The sequence below is a fragment of the Amblyomma mixtum genome, chromosome 3 (genome assembly GCF_055824585.1).
Source record: "Amblyomma mixtum isolate Tamu chromosome 3, ASM5582458v1, whole genome shotgun sequence".
Taxonomy (NCBI): domain Eukaryota; kingdom Metazoa; phylum Arthropoda; class Arachnida; order Ixodida; family Ixodidae; genus Amblyomma; species Amblyomma mixtum.
In genome coordinates this window covers 159580279-159600042 of record NC_143014.1, presented here as the reverse complement: position 1 = coordinate 159600042, position 19764 = coordinate 159580279, and the positions used below count along the sequence as shown (strand labels likewise).

Here is a 19764-nt window from a genome sequence, read left to right as displayed (position 1 = left end):
GAGTTTAAGCCGAGGCTCTGGAAGTCTCGACTCTTTCTCGAATGCAATCATCGCCTCTGTGTGAGAAAGTGAGGATGAAAAAAATCTATCTTTTCCGATCGCTTTGCACCCGACATTTATATATGCCGCTCGCCTGCGTGGATGAGTAATGTGTGTTGATAAGAGATGCATTGAAGCCTTGAATGGTCAAGTTATGTGGAGTCTTGATCTACATTTGTTTGTTACTTCTCTTGAACACTTCGCCTTCGCTGCAAAGCGCATGCTGGATGCTATAGCGTATGTGCTGTATCTTCGTGGTTCGGTGATGAACGATGTGAGATCGCTGCACTTTTCATCTCTTTACTCAGCCGCTTCGTTTTTTTTTTTAAATCTCAATTCAACCCACTTCCCCAATGACTTCCTTTCTTTCTTTTTTTGCTTTCATTCAAACTAGGCGGTGGAAATGACTCATAAAATATTACTGCCATCGCCGCAAACACTTTAGCTTGTAGGGCTGCGCCAAGACTTGCTGTAAGAACTCCATACCTCCGTATTTCTATACGGAGAGACCCGAAGAAGCGCTCCGTTCAATTTTTTAGTTTCACACTTTTCGGCTAGAATGTTTGAGCGACCATTACTGGGTTCCTACAAATATTCTTGTTCGCTCTTTTCGATCAGCGCGTGTAGGACGTGCATGGATAGCAACAGGTCACAAAATATTCGAAAGATCTTTTGAAATACAATGTTTTTTCCGCACCTGAGAGTACTAATTTTTCTAGATTTAAAGGACCACACCTCAGGTAAGTAGCCTCTGTAAATGGCATAACATGTTCCGTCATGTATATAAATGAGGGACGTTCAATAAGTTATGTATCTTAGGATGTAACCGTTTTGTTATGTAGTGAAGTAAATAGCCATATTGCATTGAAAGTTTTGAATGCCCTATCTCCAAGGTGCGCATCATTTTTCGGTGCAGTCTCTTGAAGCGGCGATGTACTTCAGCTGAACGCCCTAAAGCTCGCTGCACTGGTGACCTCTTCGTCGAACGTAAAGCACGTGTCCGTTAGATTATTCCTCATCTCGGGGAACAGCCAGAAGTCCTGTACCCCAATACCCGAGCGCTGAGGTAGATGAGAGAAAACAGCTGCCTCCATTCTTCTACGGCGGCACGCAGGCGCTAAAGTGTATTGGTACCGGGGGTCCATTGCCTCTGGGGTGGGAACCGCATGGAAGAGTTGTGTGCTGCCAGAAGAGAGAACATGTCAGACTGTCACTTAATTGCAACGTCTTTCTATCTCATCGCTCAAAAAGGTGCCGCCGAGGAAATAAAGCTTATTGGACATGCCCATAAAAAAAAAGATGAAAAAAGAAGTTGTTTGGCCTGATAAAAAGGCTGCTAAGATAGACTGCTTTCAAGCTTGCGTCTTATCAAACACAGCACACTTGATTCTTCATTCATTACAGTGATGACATGTCTTATACCTCAAGGGCATCAGTGGCCAAACAGCGCCATGGCACAAGGTGTTTTCGTCTATTCAAAGTGGGGTTAAAGACCCATATCCTAAGCATTTCGCCCTAAAGAAGCTGAGCGCCAGGCCAAGGATTCATCATTGACGATATTTTTGTAATTAGGCAATAAATGACGGTGCATCCTGCTCTTGTATTATCATAACCTGCTGTTGCTGGAAAAGTTTCGCTTGCTTTATTCTGTCCCTATTTGCGACTGCAAGCGGTAATGCCTTCCTTGCAGACTACGTGTGTGAGGGAGGACACGATCGGTTCGTCAGTATTCAAACAATTTTACAGACCATCGCTTCATCCTGAGGCTTTGAAGCGGAAGAAATGAGGCCGCCTGCACCGTTTTCACAGTCCGCCACTTATATACACTTAAAGCTGAAGTATGACTCAAAATTGATAATTTAAGAAGTTGAGAGAGACTAGGTTTTACTGTCAACAGCCTGTTGGGCGAACTTCACACTGAGCGGCCTAGTGGGTCCTCGTCGCCCGTCGAAAAGGCACGGGCCGGCTCTCCGTGACCACAAAACAGTAACAGTACCGCAGCGGTGATCTAGTCGTTTGAGCATCGGCCTCGCATGCGGGGGAAGTGCGGGGTTCGATCCCCAGCGCCCCCAGGTGCCCAGCGGTGATATAATGGGTACAAGCGTTCCCCTGCCTGGTGCTCGGCTTCAGTGTTGTCGGTAACGCGTTACTTTTTTCGGTAACTTAGTAACGTACTCGTTACCATTTCGTAACTGTAACGGGTAACGTAATTACGTTAACATTTTCGGTAACGTGAGGTGTCACGTTACTAGTTACTTCTTATTTCAATTGTCCCCCTCCGCCTCTCTTTAAAAAAAAAAGCACCGAAAATGATGTTGCAAATAAACAAAATCTACCGGTGTTCTCGACGGTTGCGGCTCGCATGCATGCCAAAAAACACCTGCCCTTGACAACGAACTAAACTAAAAAAAAAGCACGAACACGCAGTCACACACTTGTGTTCACCCCCAAACCACTCACACATACAACTCTCTAAAGAGTGGACGCATGCCGAGCCACCAATGAACCATTTGCAGAAATCTTCAGTTTCTTCTGACTTCAGGAAAGTCAGTTTCTGCGTAAGTTTGTTTTCCAACCAAAAGGTCTCGTTCCCAGGCGACACTCTCGCATGCTTGGTGGAAGGAGTTCCCTCTTCTGAGCAAACTCAGGAATGTCGCCAGTTTACTTCAGGATGGCCCCAAGAGAGCCGTCGGAGGAGTACAATGGTACAGCACAGAAAAGGGGATTGCAGTCAACCGGCTGTTTCTATCTGCAACTGTGGGTATGTTTCTGTTTATTGAGTTCCTAAGCAAGCGAAGCTGACCTTGAACACCTTGACGTAAACAGTCGCATTTTTGCGATAATTATGCAGGTTCAAGCAAAAAAAATTGTTTATGTGCGCAAATATATTTTTTCCGGAACTATGACATTTAAGCATTTCATTATTGCTACACAATTTCCGCGTAATTTCGTAAGCAGAAGCACACCAGAATTACTGTAAATTTGTTGAGTTCACCTATGTTTTCTTAGTGAGGTTGGAATTATATGAGGTATCAGCTTTATAAAATAGTTGTCTTGAGTTTTTACAGCAAAGACGCACTGATTAAAATTTATGGCAATAGAGTAACGGCAAAGTAACGTGCGATACTTTTTTTCAGTAACGGTAACGGTAACGCGTTACCTTTTTTTGTTAGTAACGTAGGGCGGTAACGCGTTCTTTTTTTTTAGCGTAACGAGTAACGTATTTAGTTACTTTTTTTCGGTAACGCCTACAACACTGATCGGCTTCTTTAGGGTGAAATACTTAGGAAATGGGTCTTCGACCCCAGCTTGAGTAGAATAAAAAAACCGTATGCCATGGCGCTGTTTGGCCACAGATGCCCTTGCTCCATAAAAATGCATCGTCATGAAAACAGTAACAGCGCGACAAAGCAAGCAAATTCAGTAAAATAAAATCCTCTGCCTGTGTCCAAGCAGAGAGAGAGAGTGAGAACGCACTTTATAACAATAGAAATGAATCGCTATCCCCTTGGCTCGAGGCAACAGGGTCAGCTGGTGCTCAGACAATGGGAGGGCAAGCGAGCGACCCTACTAGGAAAATAACAGAGACATGATATGATGGACGAGGTTTCAGGAATGTCCAGGCACTAGAAAACGATGTGGTAAAATGGAGGAGGAGCGTAGCACAAATGAGAACTGGGAGGAATACCGGCTAGGGAGGGGAAAGTATCGGTCTGTAACTGCCAGACTGAGATGACCTTGTCACTGCTTAGACTGCGATGGGTAGGAGCATAGACGCAATGGAAAAGGTAGGCGAAGATCCTGACCACTCAGCTGTCGCGAAGTCTGGCACTTCCGCCACCCGTAAAAGCGCGCGACTCGAATACACTTGGGCAAGCAGTGAGCGCGCTGGTTTCTAGACCCGTACCGTGCGCGTCATCACACCCGCTGGGTGGACAGTTCGCTGCCTCAAGAAATCTACGTCAAGATAATAGATAGTAGCACAGACGTGACAAGAATACGAAAGACCTAATTTCTCCGCAGAGGAAATAGAACAATGCTCCTTCCTGTAATGCTTCTCACCCAAACACTTTTATTTAGTAAGGGAATCTCTTGCTCCTCGACACAAGGTCTTTATTCGCACTGGGCCGTCGAATAATGTTAAATTTTCATTGCGCTGAGGAAATCTGAGCCTGTATAGCTGTCATTTCAGACAAAAGCCCGGTTCAGACTCCGTGCAGTGCGGAGAGTGAAGCGAAAATAATGTTTGCGAGCCGCCATAATGGATAACATTGTAGAGCGGCGATACGATTCCTAACAGCCCTTGATTTATAAGCGACTCTCGCTCATGCCTATCAACTGAGCATGTACGTTATTTGTCTTTCAAGTAAACTTCGTGTCTGTGGCAATCGCCTGCTGAGCAAAGATAGCGCGACTGTATCTCGGCCTCATGGCCACGTTTCAGTGGACGATAAGTGCAAAAACGCGCTTTTTCTCTGCGATGTCACTGCTCGTTAAAGAAACCCAGTTGGAAGAAATTAATCCCCAGCTCTACGTTACGGCATCTCTCGTAGCCGGCAAGTGCAGCGTCGGGACGTTAAACCTCACACGCCATACATTATTTGTTTTTCATTGTGCTGAGTCGTCGAGGGACAGGTGTAAAAAGAAAACAAAAACGTTAGAGATCACTGCGGCGACCCGCATTGGGAGAATGCGAAAGCACTGACGCCTCCTCGGCACTCGTCGACTCTCCTTGCCTTTCTTTATCATTTTATTTTAGTTTGTTAATTTTGCTACTTAATTAGCGTAATTATCTTGCGTTTTAATAAAAGATAGATTTATTTACTGTCATTGTACATTCTTTTATCTCAATCAACCATTTTGGTTTTTCAAATTTGGCGCTGTGGTTGCTTTTCCGTCCACTTATTATATCCCTATCCAGCCTATTCAACAGTCCAATGGCTTTTGATCATAATTAATTAACTAATTAATATATGTTGATGAAACTTTTAAATACATTTCAATTGATTTCAACTTTTATTTTCACTGTTTTGCCTATTTTTCCAGCATATTGCCATCCATGGCTGTTTTCCCGCCCACTCAATATATCGACGTCCGTGCTATTCCGACGGTTTTCGACATTTTTGGCTCTAATTAATTAACTAATCATCCTATCGACATATTTTTTTTCTGCAGCATCCTCACATCATCCTCTTTCGATTGCGACCACTCGTTTGATGCTCTCTCTTCTGAGAACGTCACAACTGCTGCGGACGCGTTTTGGTGGCACGTTTTGCGGACACGACACCGCCGACGTAGCTTAGCAATGCTTTCGCATTAATAATACTAAAGCAGATCGCAGACGTCATCCCGTCTAACCCCACCGCAAGTCTCACTAGTGAGAAATAAAAAAAAAAGTTTATTGCAATAGCAGCCGTTGATAACAGTGAACAAGCCAAAAAACTCGCCGGATGTTTACGAGTGTGTAGAGTGTTTGTTTTTTAGCGTTAGCTTGCGCTGGGGAAGGGAAGAGTTTTGGGAAGCGTAGCTTAGTTTGGGGGTTTTGTTAGATTGTCCAGGAAGTGCCCGACAAATGCCTCGGTTAATCCTTCACCTTGCCTCTATAGTATGAACTGCAGGTTCCTCGCGTTTGCGATCTGCTTCAGCGGCACGAAATGCGTGGCTCTTTACTTTCGCTCGCATTGCTATGCTGCGGTACTTTTGCGTTCACGTCGCCTCGCGTTTGCCTCCCCAATGCGAACTGCACATGGTCTTGTCTTTGGGCTTACCTTGCTTCTGCCTCTCTAGCACGAACTGCTTTGCGTTTGCGGCGTTGGCACTCTGCTTCCGCCGCACTTAAAGGAGGATTTTGCCCGGACAGTCATTTTCACTAGCAATCTCAGGCTCGTCAAATCGCTTTGGGATCACGATAATCGCCAAAGGGGATGTTTTCACTCAAGCATCCCATAGCTATCTTTACAACAGCGTTGTTGTGTCCATCGTCTCCGTCTTCGTCCGTGTGTAATGTGCTGCTACCAATCATCTTGTTTTCAAAGCTGATTTTATATTGTTCTGGTTTACACTGTTATGATTATAGTGTTCTAGTTCGAGGTAGATGGTGAGAGTGTAGGAAGCGAAGGAGGGAAATGTGAGCGAGGAGATTTTGCGGCAACATGGGCTAGCATAGACATCAGCAGTGGCCCCAGCCTACTGCCTGCCATCTCTGTAGAAGTGCTCAGCAGCTAAGCTAACGTGTGGTTGTAGAGGCTTTAACTGTTCTCTTCATCCATGAATCCACAAATTCATCCATGAATTGTTGGGACAGCTTGCCCAGCGGGTGTTGTTTGCGAGCGGTGCGGACGCCCACGTGAACAACGCAGTAAAACCTAGGTAGGAGCTAGTAAAAGCTAACGCTGCAAAAATCCAGGGGATGTGGTAGCCACGCTGGCCAATACGTTCTCCTCATCCTATGTCTTCTGAAATCTCATTTTGCACCTTCTGAAGCGCCCAGCAGTAGAGGTGCTGTTAAGGTGTCACTGCAAGCTCTGTAAGGCGCAATACAGTTTTATGTGAAGATGACTAAATATTAGTAAAAACACCCGTTCCCCATTTCGTCCTGACAAGCATGGCAATATGCCTCACTAAACTGTTGGCCTTTAAACCTGACCAGAACGTTGGCGACGGAAGCTTGCAGGACTCAATAGCCAACAGTCACCAGCTGAGGTCGATATGCTGACTAAAATCGTAAACAACAGCGTTCTCTTAGTGCTGGACGCCGCGCACGTGGCACGTACCAACCCTTGCGGACAGGGACGACATGCATTTGCTCTGAGGGCTCATCCTGCTGCCGATCATGCTTACGTAGTACCAATATACTACGGCATACAGGTTTCAGTTCTTAGCTACTTCCACGTCAATGGCGCAAACTCGAAAGCGGGAGGATTCCACACCTTCATGCGGGAGAGGCTGCAACTCAATACGATTAGAGGCAGTTGGATAACGGCCACCCGTAACGACATCCTTCTTCATTTGGTACTTTTGCGTGAATAGGAGGGAATAGTCTGCGGTAAACGCGCCGGTTACGCTAGTGTACTTAGGCCGAAGATTTGTGCTGCGGTTCCCTGTGGCTGTGTACATTCAGTGAATTTTGCACAAATTAATTCTTGTGAACTCTGAAGTTTTCATCCTTACCCTCCTAAAAGAATTCTGGCGCAGGAGAGGTTCGGGTCAATAAAGCACTGCTAGCTACACCCCACAGACTTGCTTTGTTTTGAAGGAACACAAAGGGTCATTCATGGCGGACGATCTTACCGCGACTGAGCCAATACATGCTTCGAATAGCCTGGGCCACCATTGAAGGGTTCTATTCTGGAATGCTTTTCTTACCGTCTTTGCCCTGCAGGTGATGCGCAGGAGCGTCGTGCTACACTCGACTCCAGTCTGCTTACCTTTGTGGGTCAAGTCAAAATAGGAATCGCGCACACGGCATGACCGTACCCATTGTTTCTGCTTTGAGAACACAATGCAAATCAAGGTATGAGTCAACAAACAGTTCCTGATGATCATCGTCTGTAAGCCTTTTGTGTCATGTCATGCCTCGCAAATCTTCTTGGGGCTAGCGCATGAGTGCTGCTGAAAACACTCTCACCTTTTTTCTTGTCACTCGCTAAGAAGTCCGTGTTTTGCTGCTTATGCAGTTCACCTGGTCATATCTGTTGGCTGGACGTTAGGACTGCAGTCCTGACCAAGTGCTTTTATCCTGACATATCCTGACTGACGTATCCTGACCAGATGCCTTTAGTTCGCACTTTTGTATTGGTGCGGATATTTACGCAAACCACCAAAGGTTGTCTTGAAGAGCGAATCGAGAAATATAACAGAGAAAAAGAATTTAGAAATATTGACAGCAGCGCCAAAAAAAAGAAACGGGAATTGTTTAGAGTAAAGGTTGTTAGATGTTCAGCGCTTATCCTTGTCTACTCTTCGTCCGTTGCCCCCTTTTTGCTCTGGTGTCATTATTTCTGTGCCACCAGGCCCAATTCGCAACATTAATTAAGACAAAGGATTTGAATTCAGACAGCTAGGCTTAAGTCATTGGTGGATTCTATAATAAGGCAGAGGTAATAAAGCCTGGGGGCGGGTCTTACGTCTGCACTATTGTAATAATTGTAGCCGGAGGAGGGATGCTCCCAGCCTGTCTACCGTGTGCCACGTGAAGCCAGCACTGCCACTGCAAGTGAACCCCATTCAAATGCGTTTTTTTAACGATGCTCGAGTAATTAGCACACGAGATAAGAGAAAAGGTTTATTTAAAGAAAATAAAACTGATCAGACTGATGGTCTTGTAAAGAGTACACAGTAAATGTACAACGGCGGCTGACTGCGGCCACAACCGTGTTGTTTAATAATAAAGCTTTAATGGAGATGCAGATGTTGCGGGAACACAAGATTGAGCGAAAATAAAATAAAAATGAAAAGTAAAGGTTTAAGTTTCCCGCGTTCCCGCTGACGACTAGCGGGGGTCGTAGTGCAATGTCTTGTGATGGCCACGGGACAGCTCTACCAAGAGGCAGCCTACGGCTTTGGCTGCATTGAGTGCGTGTATGCTTTGGTGCTTCTTGTCTGAACCAGGTCGGCTCGTTTCTTTTTCTTTTTGTTCTTATTGTTTTCGGCCAAATTGAAAAAAGAAATTGCACTCGTTTTTTATGGTAAAGAATTTAGCTATTTTCTTCTTTGGTCCTTACTACCCACTCTTGATGCCTTGAACCTGTTGCGCATGAACCAAGAATAAAGGGAAAAAAAGGAACACATTAGAACACACTGAAGCGCCCAGAAAAAAAATTGTTTATAGGCGCAAATATTATCTGTTCTGCTCGAGTTTGGAGTATGAAGGCAAAGACGGGGGAAAAACAATATTTGTGAGGCGACATCATCCGATGCCTTAAATTTCCATCGTTCTCTCCGTTCGCAGCGGCTTCATCACACTGCCTGCGCTTGAACGCCGAGGTCATGGGCGCGGATTTTGTAAGCCATCTGCATGCGCGAACGGTTGACAACTATATCAGGATACAACTCAAGAACGAAGCAGCAGACTCCGATTAAGCCATGGTTTAACCCCTTTCATCTGCCCCCCTCCCCCCTATGTGATGTCATGATAGCGGGTCCAAGGCGATTAACCTCGACGTCAAGGAAAACGGTCGACGCCATTGGCTGGAGTGCCTCCTTTGAGGGGCATCTGCCGCTCTGTTCTTGAGCTGTATCCCACTATAGCAGCCGAGAGACGGGCGCTGGCCCGGTAGAAAGCGAGTGGGCCACTCACCAACACATGCTAAGTGCGAACGTGTTCGCGATTCTAGTCGCTGATCTGTGAGTTTGGGTCACAGAGCTTGCGCAAAAACTTTTTTTTTTTTTTTAAGTGCAAGCACTCCTAACGTCGTGGTGGCATTTTCAATCCAACTGCTAAGGTGCTCGGACAACACAACCTCTTGAATTCAGGGACGGGAAAACGGAATCACTTTGCGCACGTATCGCTTACCTCGAGACGCCACTGAATCAGTGGACGAATTGCCACGGGGCCATCACTGGGCCCGAGAGATAAGGCCTGACAAAGTTGAAGTGCCGTTCGTAATTAGGGAACGCCGCCGAGAGCACAGGGCTGCTGGCGTACGCGTCGAATCCGCCCGCCATGGAAGTCGTCTCCGGCTTGATCATTTCACCCTCGCGGAGGGAGCGAATGACGTACGTCGTGCCACCCTTGCTGCTGCCGGTGGTCGCCACGGGACTGCTGGCGGCGTAGAACTGGTGCTGGGTGCTGGGGCTGGCCGTGTGCTGCGCGGGGCCGCTCAGGTACGCCCGCGGGTAGAAGTAGGCGCCCGGAAATGTGGCCGCCACGGTTGCTCTGCCCGTTGACAGCAGCAACAGCGCAGTGCAGGCCAGGAAGGCCGCCTGTGTTCTTTTCTGCGCAGCCGAGAGACGGCACAGGGGGCATCAAGAAACGGCCGCAGCCGGCGTGGCCGATTCGCGGAAGGCAATGACCGACAACGCGCCCTACTGGTCGAGTTAACCTTTTTTTTTCAACCCCTCCCTCGCGGCGCTTTGTCCGATGCTGAACGGGGCGCGTATTCATTGATTTCAATATTTATAGAGTGCGGCCGTGGGGACCCTAAGAGCGGCTGCCAGCTAAACTGTGATGCATGCTTTGTGGCGCCGTAAATAGCGCAAGTGTACGTATGAGAGGAGTTTAGGTGTTTTAAGTCGACGACGATGTAGATGAGTTTACAACGTTCACATAGCTTTGCGTTAAGTTTCATTACTGGTGAAAAAATTCTGACATATGAAGGTTTTACATTTCTTCATTTTATAATTCACCAGCCTTTTGAAAGCAATATCCTTCATAAATAATACCTGAGACCTTTTAATTTATGTGGCCGGTATCCTTAACAATGCGAAGCTGACGTTGTTACTGCATTCGGTGGTGGAAACGCTAATCGAGCTGTGCGACACACACGCAAGAAAACGTGCATCGCTATATTGACTGTCATCAGCGCGTACTCGAATGTAACGCTTTACGTCAGTGATGACGGCGTCAGGGCAGCTGCTGCCAGAGTAGTCTGTAAGCAACGTTACTGTTGAATTTAGAACTGAAAGTTGGCGGCTTAAGCTAAAAACTCGAGGTTAAATAACATTCAAAGGAATGCATAAGTGCTTTGCCAAGTCGATCAGGCAGCGGTCAGTGTCGCCCTTTTCGACTAAGCTTCGGCACTCTGAAATTTTGCCATTCAAGGCTTACTATCCTCGACCCCGCGAGAAAGTTGTCTTTTAGAAGCCCACAATTGCCGAAAATATACACTCATCTATACTGAACGGCCCAACATTTTTTTCGCATCAAAGAAATACTGACGTGAGTAACAATGATTGGCCAGTTAAATGATGAAAAAAATTATCATGAACTGATGATACTTCTCAAAACAATTTGTAACGGGTGGTTCCGACACGCTCAATTGTAAGCCCTTAACCAGTCATTGGTACTGACTATATATTATGCAACAATTAGGCGCAGCAAACCGCAGAATGGGAAGCTGAGCACAAGATACTTTTTCTTGACGCATTTATGCTGCAGCTCAAGCTTCGCATTGCTTACCATTTCCTTATTTAATATCTAAATTGATGAGCCACATGTGTTCATCCAACTGCTAAGCTCCCTTTCTTCTTTTGTTCAGAGTTTAATCGGATTAAATGAAGCAGTATTTTTTTTGCATTTTGTTGACACCGTACCCATTAGAAAACAGACGCACTGAACAGCAGTAACAAGCGGCAACAATGCATGCGACATCCCGAATGGGCGCTCACCGCTGGCGTCATTTTGTAGGCACGCTAGAGAGGATCGACGTCCGTTCCCAAGGCCACGAACTTCACGAAAGAGACTTCTCCCGCCGGCACCAATCTCGGATTGAAGCCACTCGACGACCGGTCCAGCTTTATATACGGACCACGGACAAGTGGTTCACGAAGAACTCTTCTCTCGCTCCTCAGTCTACTTTTTCACCGGCCAAGCGCCGGCCGAAAAAGAAAAAAGAAACGACAAGGGCTGCGCCGGGACCGTCACGTGCGGCATAAGAAAACGTCCCCCCGTGTTTGCGGCTGGCGACCCTAATGCGCAAGTTGGCCGTCCCCCTGCCATGCGGCTCCGGCTACAGCGCCCCTCGCAAGAAGGCAACAAGCAAAGCTCACGAGAATCAAAACCGACGACCGACTCGCTTCAGCGAACACCGTCTGTCTGTCTGTCGGCCCGTTCGCTCTTGGCCCTGAATTTTCGCAGCATCTGGGTCATCTCGCGGCTTTAGTCGAGCCAGCCGAAAGGAGGAGCCCGGACTCGCCGAGAGCAACCGACGAGAGCGGGCGAGGGTGGCGATCGTGAAACCCCAGTAGACGCGTCCCACAGCTGCCGCCGAAAGAATAACGCGCGGCACACGCGTCCAATTCGCGCACAGCGCCGGACCGTTCCAAAGTGGAACGGAAGCGCTGGACTCATCACTGCCGTCGATCCGGCGACGGCGAGCGGTATACGGCGGTCTCCACGTCCGCTCGTGATACGAAAGCTCTCCTTTGTGCGTCCACTGCACTGCGCCGCCTAACCTCCCCGCTTCTACACCGCTCCTTCTTTTTGCATTTTGAGTCTATAGACGCGCTCACTCCCCTCCTGCCTGAACCGCCTCTGATAGTAGTCATGCTGGCTTCTTTCTTTCGTGCCCTCCTTGCGCGGACGCTGGCAGCCGCGTGCACGACCGGGCAGCTCGGCGCGTTTCTGGGCCGATAGGGAAACGCTTTGAATCGGGCCCTCGGTCAAGTGCGTTCGAATCGGATGAAGGGGCGTGTTCCGAACGCGGAAGTTATTCGCGGCCTGATTGACAGTCTGCCGAAGGGCTGTGTTTTATCCACGCCGGGCTCTTTCTCCCGTGTCCAGCGGAGCCTTCTCCGCTGCCGGAGACGAGGAACTGCGTTTGCGCGGGGACGGCGCACGCTAGCCAATCTGTCAAGGATGAAGAAATGCAAGCACACTGGTGTCATTTGACAAAGCATTGCCCGCGGGTTTATATTTAGGTTCGAGGCTGTTCGAACTGCGCAAACAGCTTTCCAGCGAAATGGGGGGAGATTTCGCTCCCGGCTTTCCCGAAGTATGTCTGGCTGCTGTAGCAAAACAACAAAAAAAAGCCCATAGTACTCCTGTCGCAATCAGAGATGGGAGAATGGAAAAGCAGAGCACTGGAAGTCGCACAGCGAAGCGCTCCGCATGTTCCTGCACTCCTGCGTGAAAGATAATTGTGTTCAGGGCAGAGTTACAGCGTTTTTGTAAGCATCAGATCAATTTGATTTAATGAAATTGGCTTTGTAAGTTTGCACTTGAACATTTTAATGTCCCAACAATTTTCACATTGGCAACTGAAAAACAATGCTATATGATTTTCATTTCTGAAAAGTATAGAAAAGTTTCTGTCCTTCTGAGCGCAACAGTATAAAACTATGAACTTTCCAACTGGAAATTTTTACCCCGGATAGTTGACGCAGTCAAAATATTAACATCTTGATAGTCTTCTTAACAAAGATAGGTGTAACTATGGCAGGTTTGATATTGGGAATAGCATCGCCCACCAAATGCCAAAGACTGAAACTTCAAAACGAGAGCTTCTATCGGGCGCAGAGAGTGAGAGTACTTGCAGCGAATCTCAAGAGCGTTGGTCGACGGTGGCTGAGTCGAAAATTTATGGCCTGCGCTTTGTTAAAGAACGATGAAAGTAACCGCCCGCTACAAGGCAGCGACCAAGAAAGCATATTTTTTTTTGAAGTTCGTTATTCCTTGCACAAGCAGAGACGTTACAGAGGTACATTGCTTGAACGTCGTCTTTCATTGCGGAACATTCCACTAATTTCTAATAAATTCGGCTCTCCCGACTTTTCCTGTGTGCGAAATTGAGGAAAATGTTTAGTTTCAAACGCCGCAGAAAATAAAGGAACACTCAATCTTTTAAAATTGAATTGCTATTCGCAAGCTGTACGATCGTATAAAGGGGTCTGCAAAACGTTTTGAGCATCGTAAGTAGGCTCGTTCAGCCGTTAAATCATGATTTCAGGAACCACGTTTGAATGTTTTTACCCTTCGACTACTCAAACTTTTTTTTTATTTCTTCGGTAGAGGCCAATATTATTTGAAGTGTCCCGTGGTCATTTTTACGCTTCCAGAGTTATCTCGAACCACAGAAATATCGCTCGCGTGAAACGCAACTTGGGGCGTTTCGCGTGGATACCCTGTTTTTAATAATTTTCTTAGCGGCCACATAATCTCTATTCCAAATTCCACGCTACGAGCTTTAGGCCTGATTGTCCTTAACCACGAAAAAAAGCGCTTTCATGTAGCTCGAGCAATCCCCGTTTTTTTTACTGTAATTTTGTAAGGCGGCCCTTGCATTGCTAGGCTGTCCACTTCCCTCTCGTCGAAGCAAGCACATCTGGTATACTGACACGAGAGGAGGGACGAGGTGCGCATGAACAGATTTTTCGTGCCCTCCGGTTCATTGCTTGTCTTGCTTTTTTTTTCGTTTCTTGGTGAAAGGAGGAAATGAATAGTGTTGCTAAGGTGGAGAGTTAAGCCCTTTATTTTACATTTACCGACCTTGTAACTCTTGGCACTTGGCACAGATTCCTTTTTCTTCATTCGCATTTACAGTTAACTAATTCTCACAGATGCATGCATTGTGTGAGCGTTTTCGTACGTTAACAGAACTGTGCACTGGGGAGAGAAGGCAAACCGAATGGCGATCTGGCATGAACTGCGCGGCTTTAAGAGGTGATGCATAACGTCATCGTCGTACAGTCGGTCCAGTCCCTGTTGAAGCTTTCGGCAACGCTCTTACCGTCAGTGACCCAGGCTCTCTGGCCGACAGTACGCACAGTTAGCCGTAGGCAGGTGGTCGGCTGTATGTGCTGGCGACGAGCGGGTGTTTATTCTTGACCTGACGCCTTCCTAGAGCGCCGACTGCGTTTAAGGCGCTGCTCCGTTCGTCCTGGTTAGCCTTATCCAGAGAGCGACATGGCTCTGGTCTAAATCGTCACGTGAAGCGTCCTGCAAAAATAAAAATGAAGAAAAGTTGCAACATGTCCTGATATTTACCTTCATGAACTACTACCGCCACGAATTCCAAATAGATTCTTCTTTTTTTTTTGGGGGGGGGGGGGGGAGGGGAAACTTGTGAAAAAGTAAATGCAGCCTTGCGTTGAGCACCTTTCGTAGATACCGTTAGACTGTTCTAAAAAAAGTTTTTCAGTTTTATTAGCGGTTTAAAATTTGAAGTACTCTAAAACAGTGCATCACGAGAAGTTAGCATATATACTTAACGACCCTATTTTCTTTATAAGAAAAAATTGAAGAATTCTTGAAACGCGCGATAATCTTACTCTCGTGCATCATCTAGAAAGTTCACACTGCTTATTATGGCATTTCCGATGAAACGACTCTACTTAAGGACAATATAAAGGACTGTGTATGACATCCTCCATTCAGCCTCACATCAAGCTACTTTTAGCCCATTACACTGCAGAATATCAGTTGGCCAGGGGAGAGCTTTTAAAAAGAAAAAGGAGATAAGAAAAAAAAATACAAAACTTAGACTTAATCCATGCAGTGCTCGTGCTTTGAGGTAACAATCCCTAAAGTATATATATAAAAAATTGCTTGTTCCTTATTCGAGGTGACGATTTTTGAAACAGCTGATTAAACCTAGCGCACTGAACAGGCGGGATCCGGCTCAATTTTTTCTACATTCTAAACGAAGTGTTAAAGCTTAAGGAATCTCTTTACTTCGAACATGGCTGCCTCGGCGCTATAAGTAATTTATATAGACCATTCCAAATACTTCAAAATATCAACGGGCTTTAACGGATGGCTTGAGGCGATTTTCAGCGCCCTGTCTATGTCTCTTACGAATGCACAACATACTGCTACACGTTTCGCTAATGCTTAGTGGGAAGTTCAGTGGACTCTCATATTTTCATCCCGCTTAACTGTCGACATCAAGTACAAAATTATTGAGAGTCATTTCCAGGAATGAAGAGCGCTAGTTCAGCCTAAATCTCTTCTATGAGATATCCTGACCAGATTTTGTTTCTTGTTAGCTGATGGAAGCTGCTTTAGTAATTGTAGCAAACTGTGTACTGTGAACAATATATTTTTGCACTTTAATGCTTTCGTAGAACGGAAAAGTCGCGCTTGAAAAACATCTTAATAGTTTTCTGGCTACTGCTACCAGCATCCACTGCTGCTGAGCTGTCCTTTGACGATCAGTGTTGTATTTATGTTGTCTTCGTAACCCTAAGTAGGCTAGTCATTTTTTATGAAGTCGTTTTAAGTTGTTCTGCCATATGAATGAGTTTCTACTGCGAAACAGTTAACACTTTATAGTGACGCCTACGTAAGGCCTCTGTAAGAAAGGGAAGTGACATGCGTCTTTTGCATTTCAGAATTTTTTCTCCTCTACGAGCATATCCTATCGGTCTTCGAAAGATCAGTATACTATCCTTGCTGCATATAACTCTTCCTTAGACTCGTTCATGACTTATTTGTTTGCGCTCGACATGAGAAGGTATTTGCTGACTTTTTTGGCTTTCGCTATAGGTTTAACTGCAGGGGAAATAAGGACCTTAATAATACCTGCAGGAGATAAAACACCTTGCCTTGGTTTATGTGAAAGAAGTAGAGATGAGGACGTAGTGACAAATGGTTGCTTTGCGCTGCATGATTACCGGGAATAGCATGGGGAACGAAATGAATCTAAGTGTTCATCTCGCAGAAGCATAACTAATGATCTCGTGCAGTTTCTGTTGTAAATGAATTTCCTAACTTGTGTCCCACTGCTAGGTACTATGCTTTCTTAAATCATGTTTCTGCTACCCTTGATCCGTAGCTCCCTTCGGCAGCCACAGTGGAAGCAGAAACCCTAGAGAAAAAAAGTGGAATCAAAAACAGAGGACACAAATGTTGCGAAGAATCACAATGTATTTGGGCTTCAAAGCATTGGAAAGAGAAGGAGCTCAAATGAATCGATCTACGAACTTGAAATGCATAAGGGAGTCCAGAGCAGGCAATATGGTCACAATTTCTTCGTACGCAAACACACAGGAACGTGTGCCTCGAGAACCAGCTCATATTGCACAGGTCACAAAAGTTCATCCACACGAGGGGGCGGGCCGACCGAGCGTAAAACGCTTGGTCACGGGATCGGGTGGCTCGCGTGCAAACGTCCAGCACTCACATCCACCAGCCGCCGCCTCCTCCTCCGCTGCTGCCGCCGCCGTGGCCGCCACCACCGCTGCCTCCGCCGTGGCCGCTGAAGAGACTAGTTAGGCTGCTGAGGTGGCCGCCCACACCGCCGCCGCCTGATTTTCCACCGCTGCTGCTGCTGCCCTTCTTGATGATAATGTACGTGGTGCCAGCCTTGCCGCCGCCGCCACCTCCTCCCATCTTCCAACCTCCGCTGCCGCCACCACCGCCGCCACCCATCTTCCACCCACCGCCGCCGCCGCCCATCTTCCAGCCTCCTCCGCCGCTGCCGCCACCGCCTCCCATCTTCCATCCACCGCTGCCGCCGCCCATCTTCCATCCTCCACCTCCGCTGCCTCCTCCCATCTTCCATCCGCCACCGCTGCCGCCACCGCCACCGCCATGGTTGAGCACTACTGTCGCCATACGCATCCAGCCAGGAGCGCCACCGCCGCCGCCGCCTCCCATCCACCCGCCACCGCTTCCTCCTCCCATCTTCCAGCCTCCTCCACCAGCCATGGGCTTCCAGCCGCCTCCGCCACCCATCATGGGTTTCCAGCCGCCGCCGCCGCCGCCGCCGCCTCCCATCATCATGAATCCACCCTTGCCTTGGCCGCCGATCGGATGAAGCTCCTTGATGAGGTACACGCTGCCGGTACGAAACTTGTTCTTCATTCCTCCCATGCCGCCCCCGCCTCCCATGCCACCCTTGAAGCCGCCACCGCCGCCGCCTCCCATCATCTTCCAGCCCCCTCCTCCACCGAAGGGAGAGGCCAGAGCAATGGTCACCGCTGTTAACGCGACCGAGGTGGCAACCTGCGGAAGCGACAAAAACACGCAAGAATGAACAGTGACCACACAGATGGCACAGTGACTGTAAGCGAGCCGAATTGTGTTCACGTGATATTAGCCATGCTTACGGCCAGCTCAATGAGTTCAGGCCAAAAATCATCCTTGCTGCTTTCTTTTACCCATACTGCTTGCACTCCAATCCTTTAAGAAAAGAACTGGCCGAAGGTTGTAATGCATTCCACACATAAACTAGAAAGACAAGCTACTAGAGGGCAAATTATATCTCTGTCTCAAGCATCTCTCCGTGAAGGAATGCAGGCATTTCTCCTTTCTTATTCTGTTTCCCGGTTTTATGCTCACTACAATTTCTTTCAGGGCTCCACTAAAATAGTACTATTAATTTACTGGGTATTTTTCTGAAAAATCAGCACATTAGGACCTTACAGGCTACATGTAAAACTCTACCATTCTCTTTCAGCGCACAAAATGGCCCCTTCGGCTACGCAACGCTTCTATGTATAAGAAACAGAATTACACATTTGAACACGCGCAGGATATTTTTCCGCGCTCGCCAAAGGTGCACTCAGTGACTAATTTTGAACAGGCAGTCGAAGCAATTTGCTTACATTCCTTAATTGTACAAACCAATAGCTACTCCTCAAGGTAGATGAGCTAATGATTTTGTAGTGGAGCGCCCTAAATGCCCTTCAGGAGCGCTATCCAAATCCCAACATGGTCAAGTGCTGAGGATTTAGACGGACACTCTGGAAGGCGACACGCAAATGCAAGGACGGAAGGCACAACTTACCCAAAGCCTCATGTTCTCAGTAAACCTTGGCAAGAGGAGCCAAAGCTGGAAAGGTACTCGACTGCGAACGGTTAAGTGCGGTGGCTTTTATACCTCGGCCGTTTTTCAGAAACGCACACAAAACTATCCCTGTTGGCGATCATTCATAAGGCTTCCGCGCTGCTTCCATTGGCTGACGCACTTCCCCCTCTCTTCTCTTGTTCCTCCCCCTTTGTTTCAATTCTTTTACTAGACATGCTGCAATGTTACCTTGAAGCCCAGTGCGTGTTACATCATTAAAGTCTCATACATTCCCTCGTTACAAACGCCCGACCTCCCAGTTGGTTCTTCGTAGCCGTTGCAGGGCCACGCCGAGAATCATTCCAAGTTCTCGCACGTTTTGAGACGTTTTGAGCGCTGGCATCTAGCGCGCTGTTTCATTTTTCGCATTGGCCACGCACTGCTGGCTCACGGCAACCACGAAAAGCTCTTCACGCGTCGCCAACGATGACACGATCTGCAGCCGGTCCCCGCGTGTCGAGCGCATGACCCCGCCAAGTTGTTCTGCCGCTTGTCGGCGAGCTCGGAGCGTGGATGCGCCTGGCTTGTAATTAAGGTCGACAGCGATCACGCCCCCCGCTGTACCGACGACCGCGTGTCTTGCTGCCGCATTGTCTGGACTGGCGATCCGCCGGCACCGGTACGCCGCAGATCCCGACAGAGCTGATCATGCATTGTCATCGTATTTCCAGCCCAAAGGTGCATTTAGCCGACACCACTAAAGCCCTGATTCGTGGAAAGATGAGTGGCAGTTAATCTAAGGCCACAAAAAAAATCTGCAGCACATTTAATCTTTGCGTATTCCAGTTTTCACAAGATACCAGCGTGTCACAGAAATGATATTCACCTCACACTCCTCACAAAGAAAACGGACGTTTCATGTCCTTCAAGTTAAACTTACGTCTGTGATTTTCACGAATGTGTAGTCATGAGTCTAAGATATTTTTTTTAAAGTATATAAATATTCTCGCAACTTTTATTCCAAATGCAATATAGCGCTCTATCAGTACACTGGGAAACCTCTTCTTTTGTCGCGCAGTGATTTCTATTTTTATGAAGGAAGACGAAACCTCAAGCAGCAAATGATAGGCAATTTAAGTAGTTGGAACAACGTTTATTTGATGGAAAGTGAAACTTTCGAAAAAGAACGCCGCGCCCTTAAGACATGAAACCGTCGGCGATGACTCCATCAATGAATGTGATGTCACGAACACCATGGTACCTAACAAAAGCCAAGTCTAAAAGAAAGCAGTAACTAGAACTTCGTAGCCTGAAGTAAAGGTAATTCGAATTAAGT

The 19764-nt window shown here is 47.2% G+C and overlaps 2 protein-coding genes across 2 annotated transcripts; both read right to left on the bottom strand.

Moving 5' to 3' along the window:
• Positions 1-8399: 8399 nt before the first annotated feature.
• LOC149352514 (uncharacterized) lies at positions 8400-16960 on the bottom strand. The gene is made up of 5 exons (XM_089577187.1): positions 16821-16960; positions 14427-14635; positions 11368-12822; positions 9554-9975; positions 8400-8785 (listed from the first exon to the last, which is right to left on the bottom strand). Exons 3-4 carry the CDS (start codon positions 11377-11379, stop codon positions 9571-9573), a joined length of 417 nt encoding a protein of 138 aa, XP_089433313.1. The 5' UTR covers positions 11380-12822; positions 14427-14635; positions 16821-16960; the 3' UTR covers positions 8400-8785; positions 9554-9570.
• LOC149352513 (uncharacterized) lies at positions 16547-18440 on the bottom strand. The gene is made up of 2 exons (XM_089577186.1): positions 18429-18440; positions 16547-17644 (listed from the first exon to the last, which is right to left on the bottom strand). Exons 1-2 carry the CDS (start codon positions 18438-18440, stop codon positions 16817-16819), a joined length of 840 nt encoding a protein of 279 aa, XP_089433312.1. The 3' UTR covers positions 16547-16816.
• Between the last annotated feature and the right edge of the window lie 1324 nt (positions 18441-19764).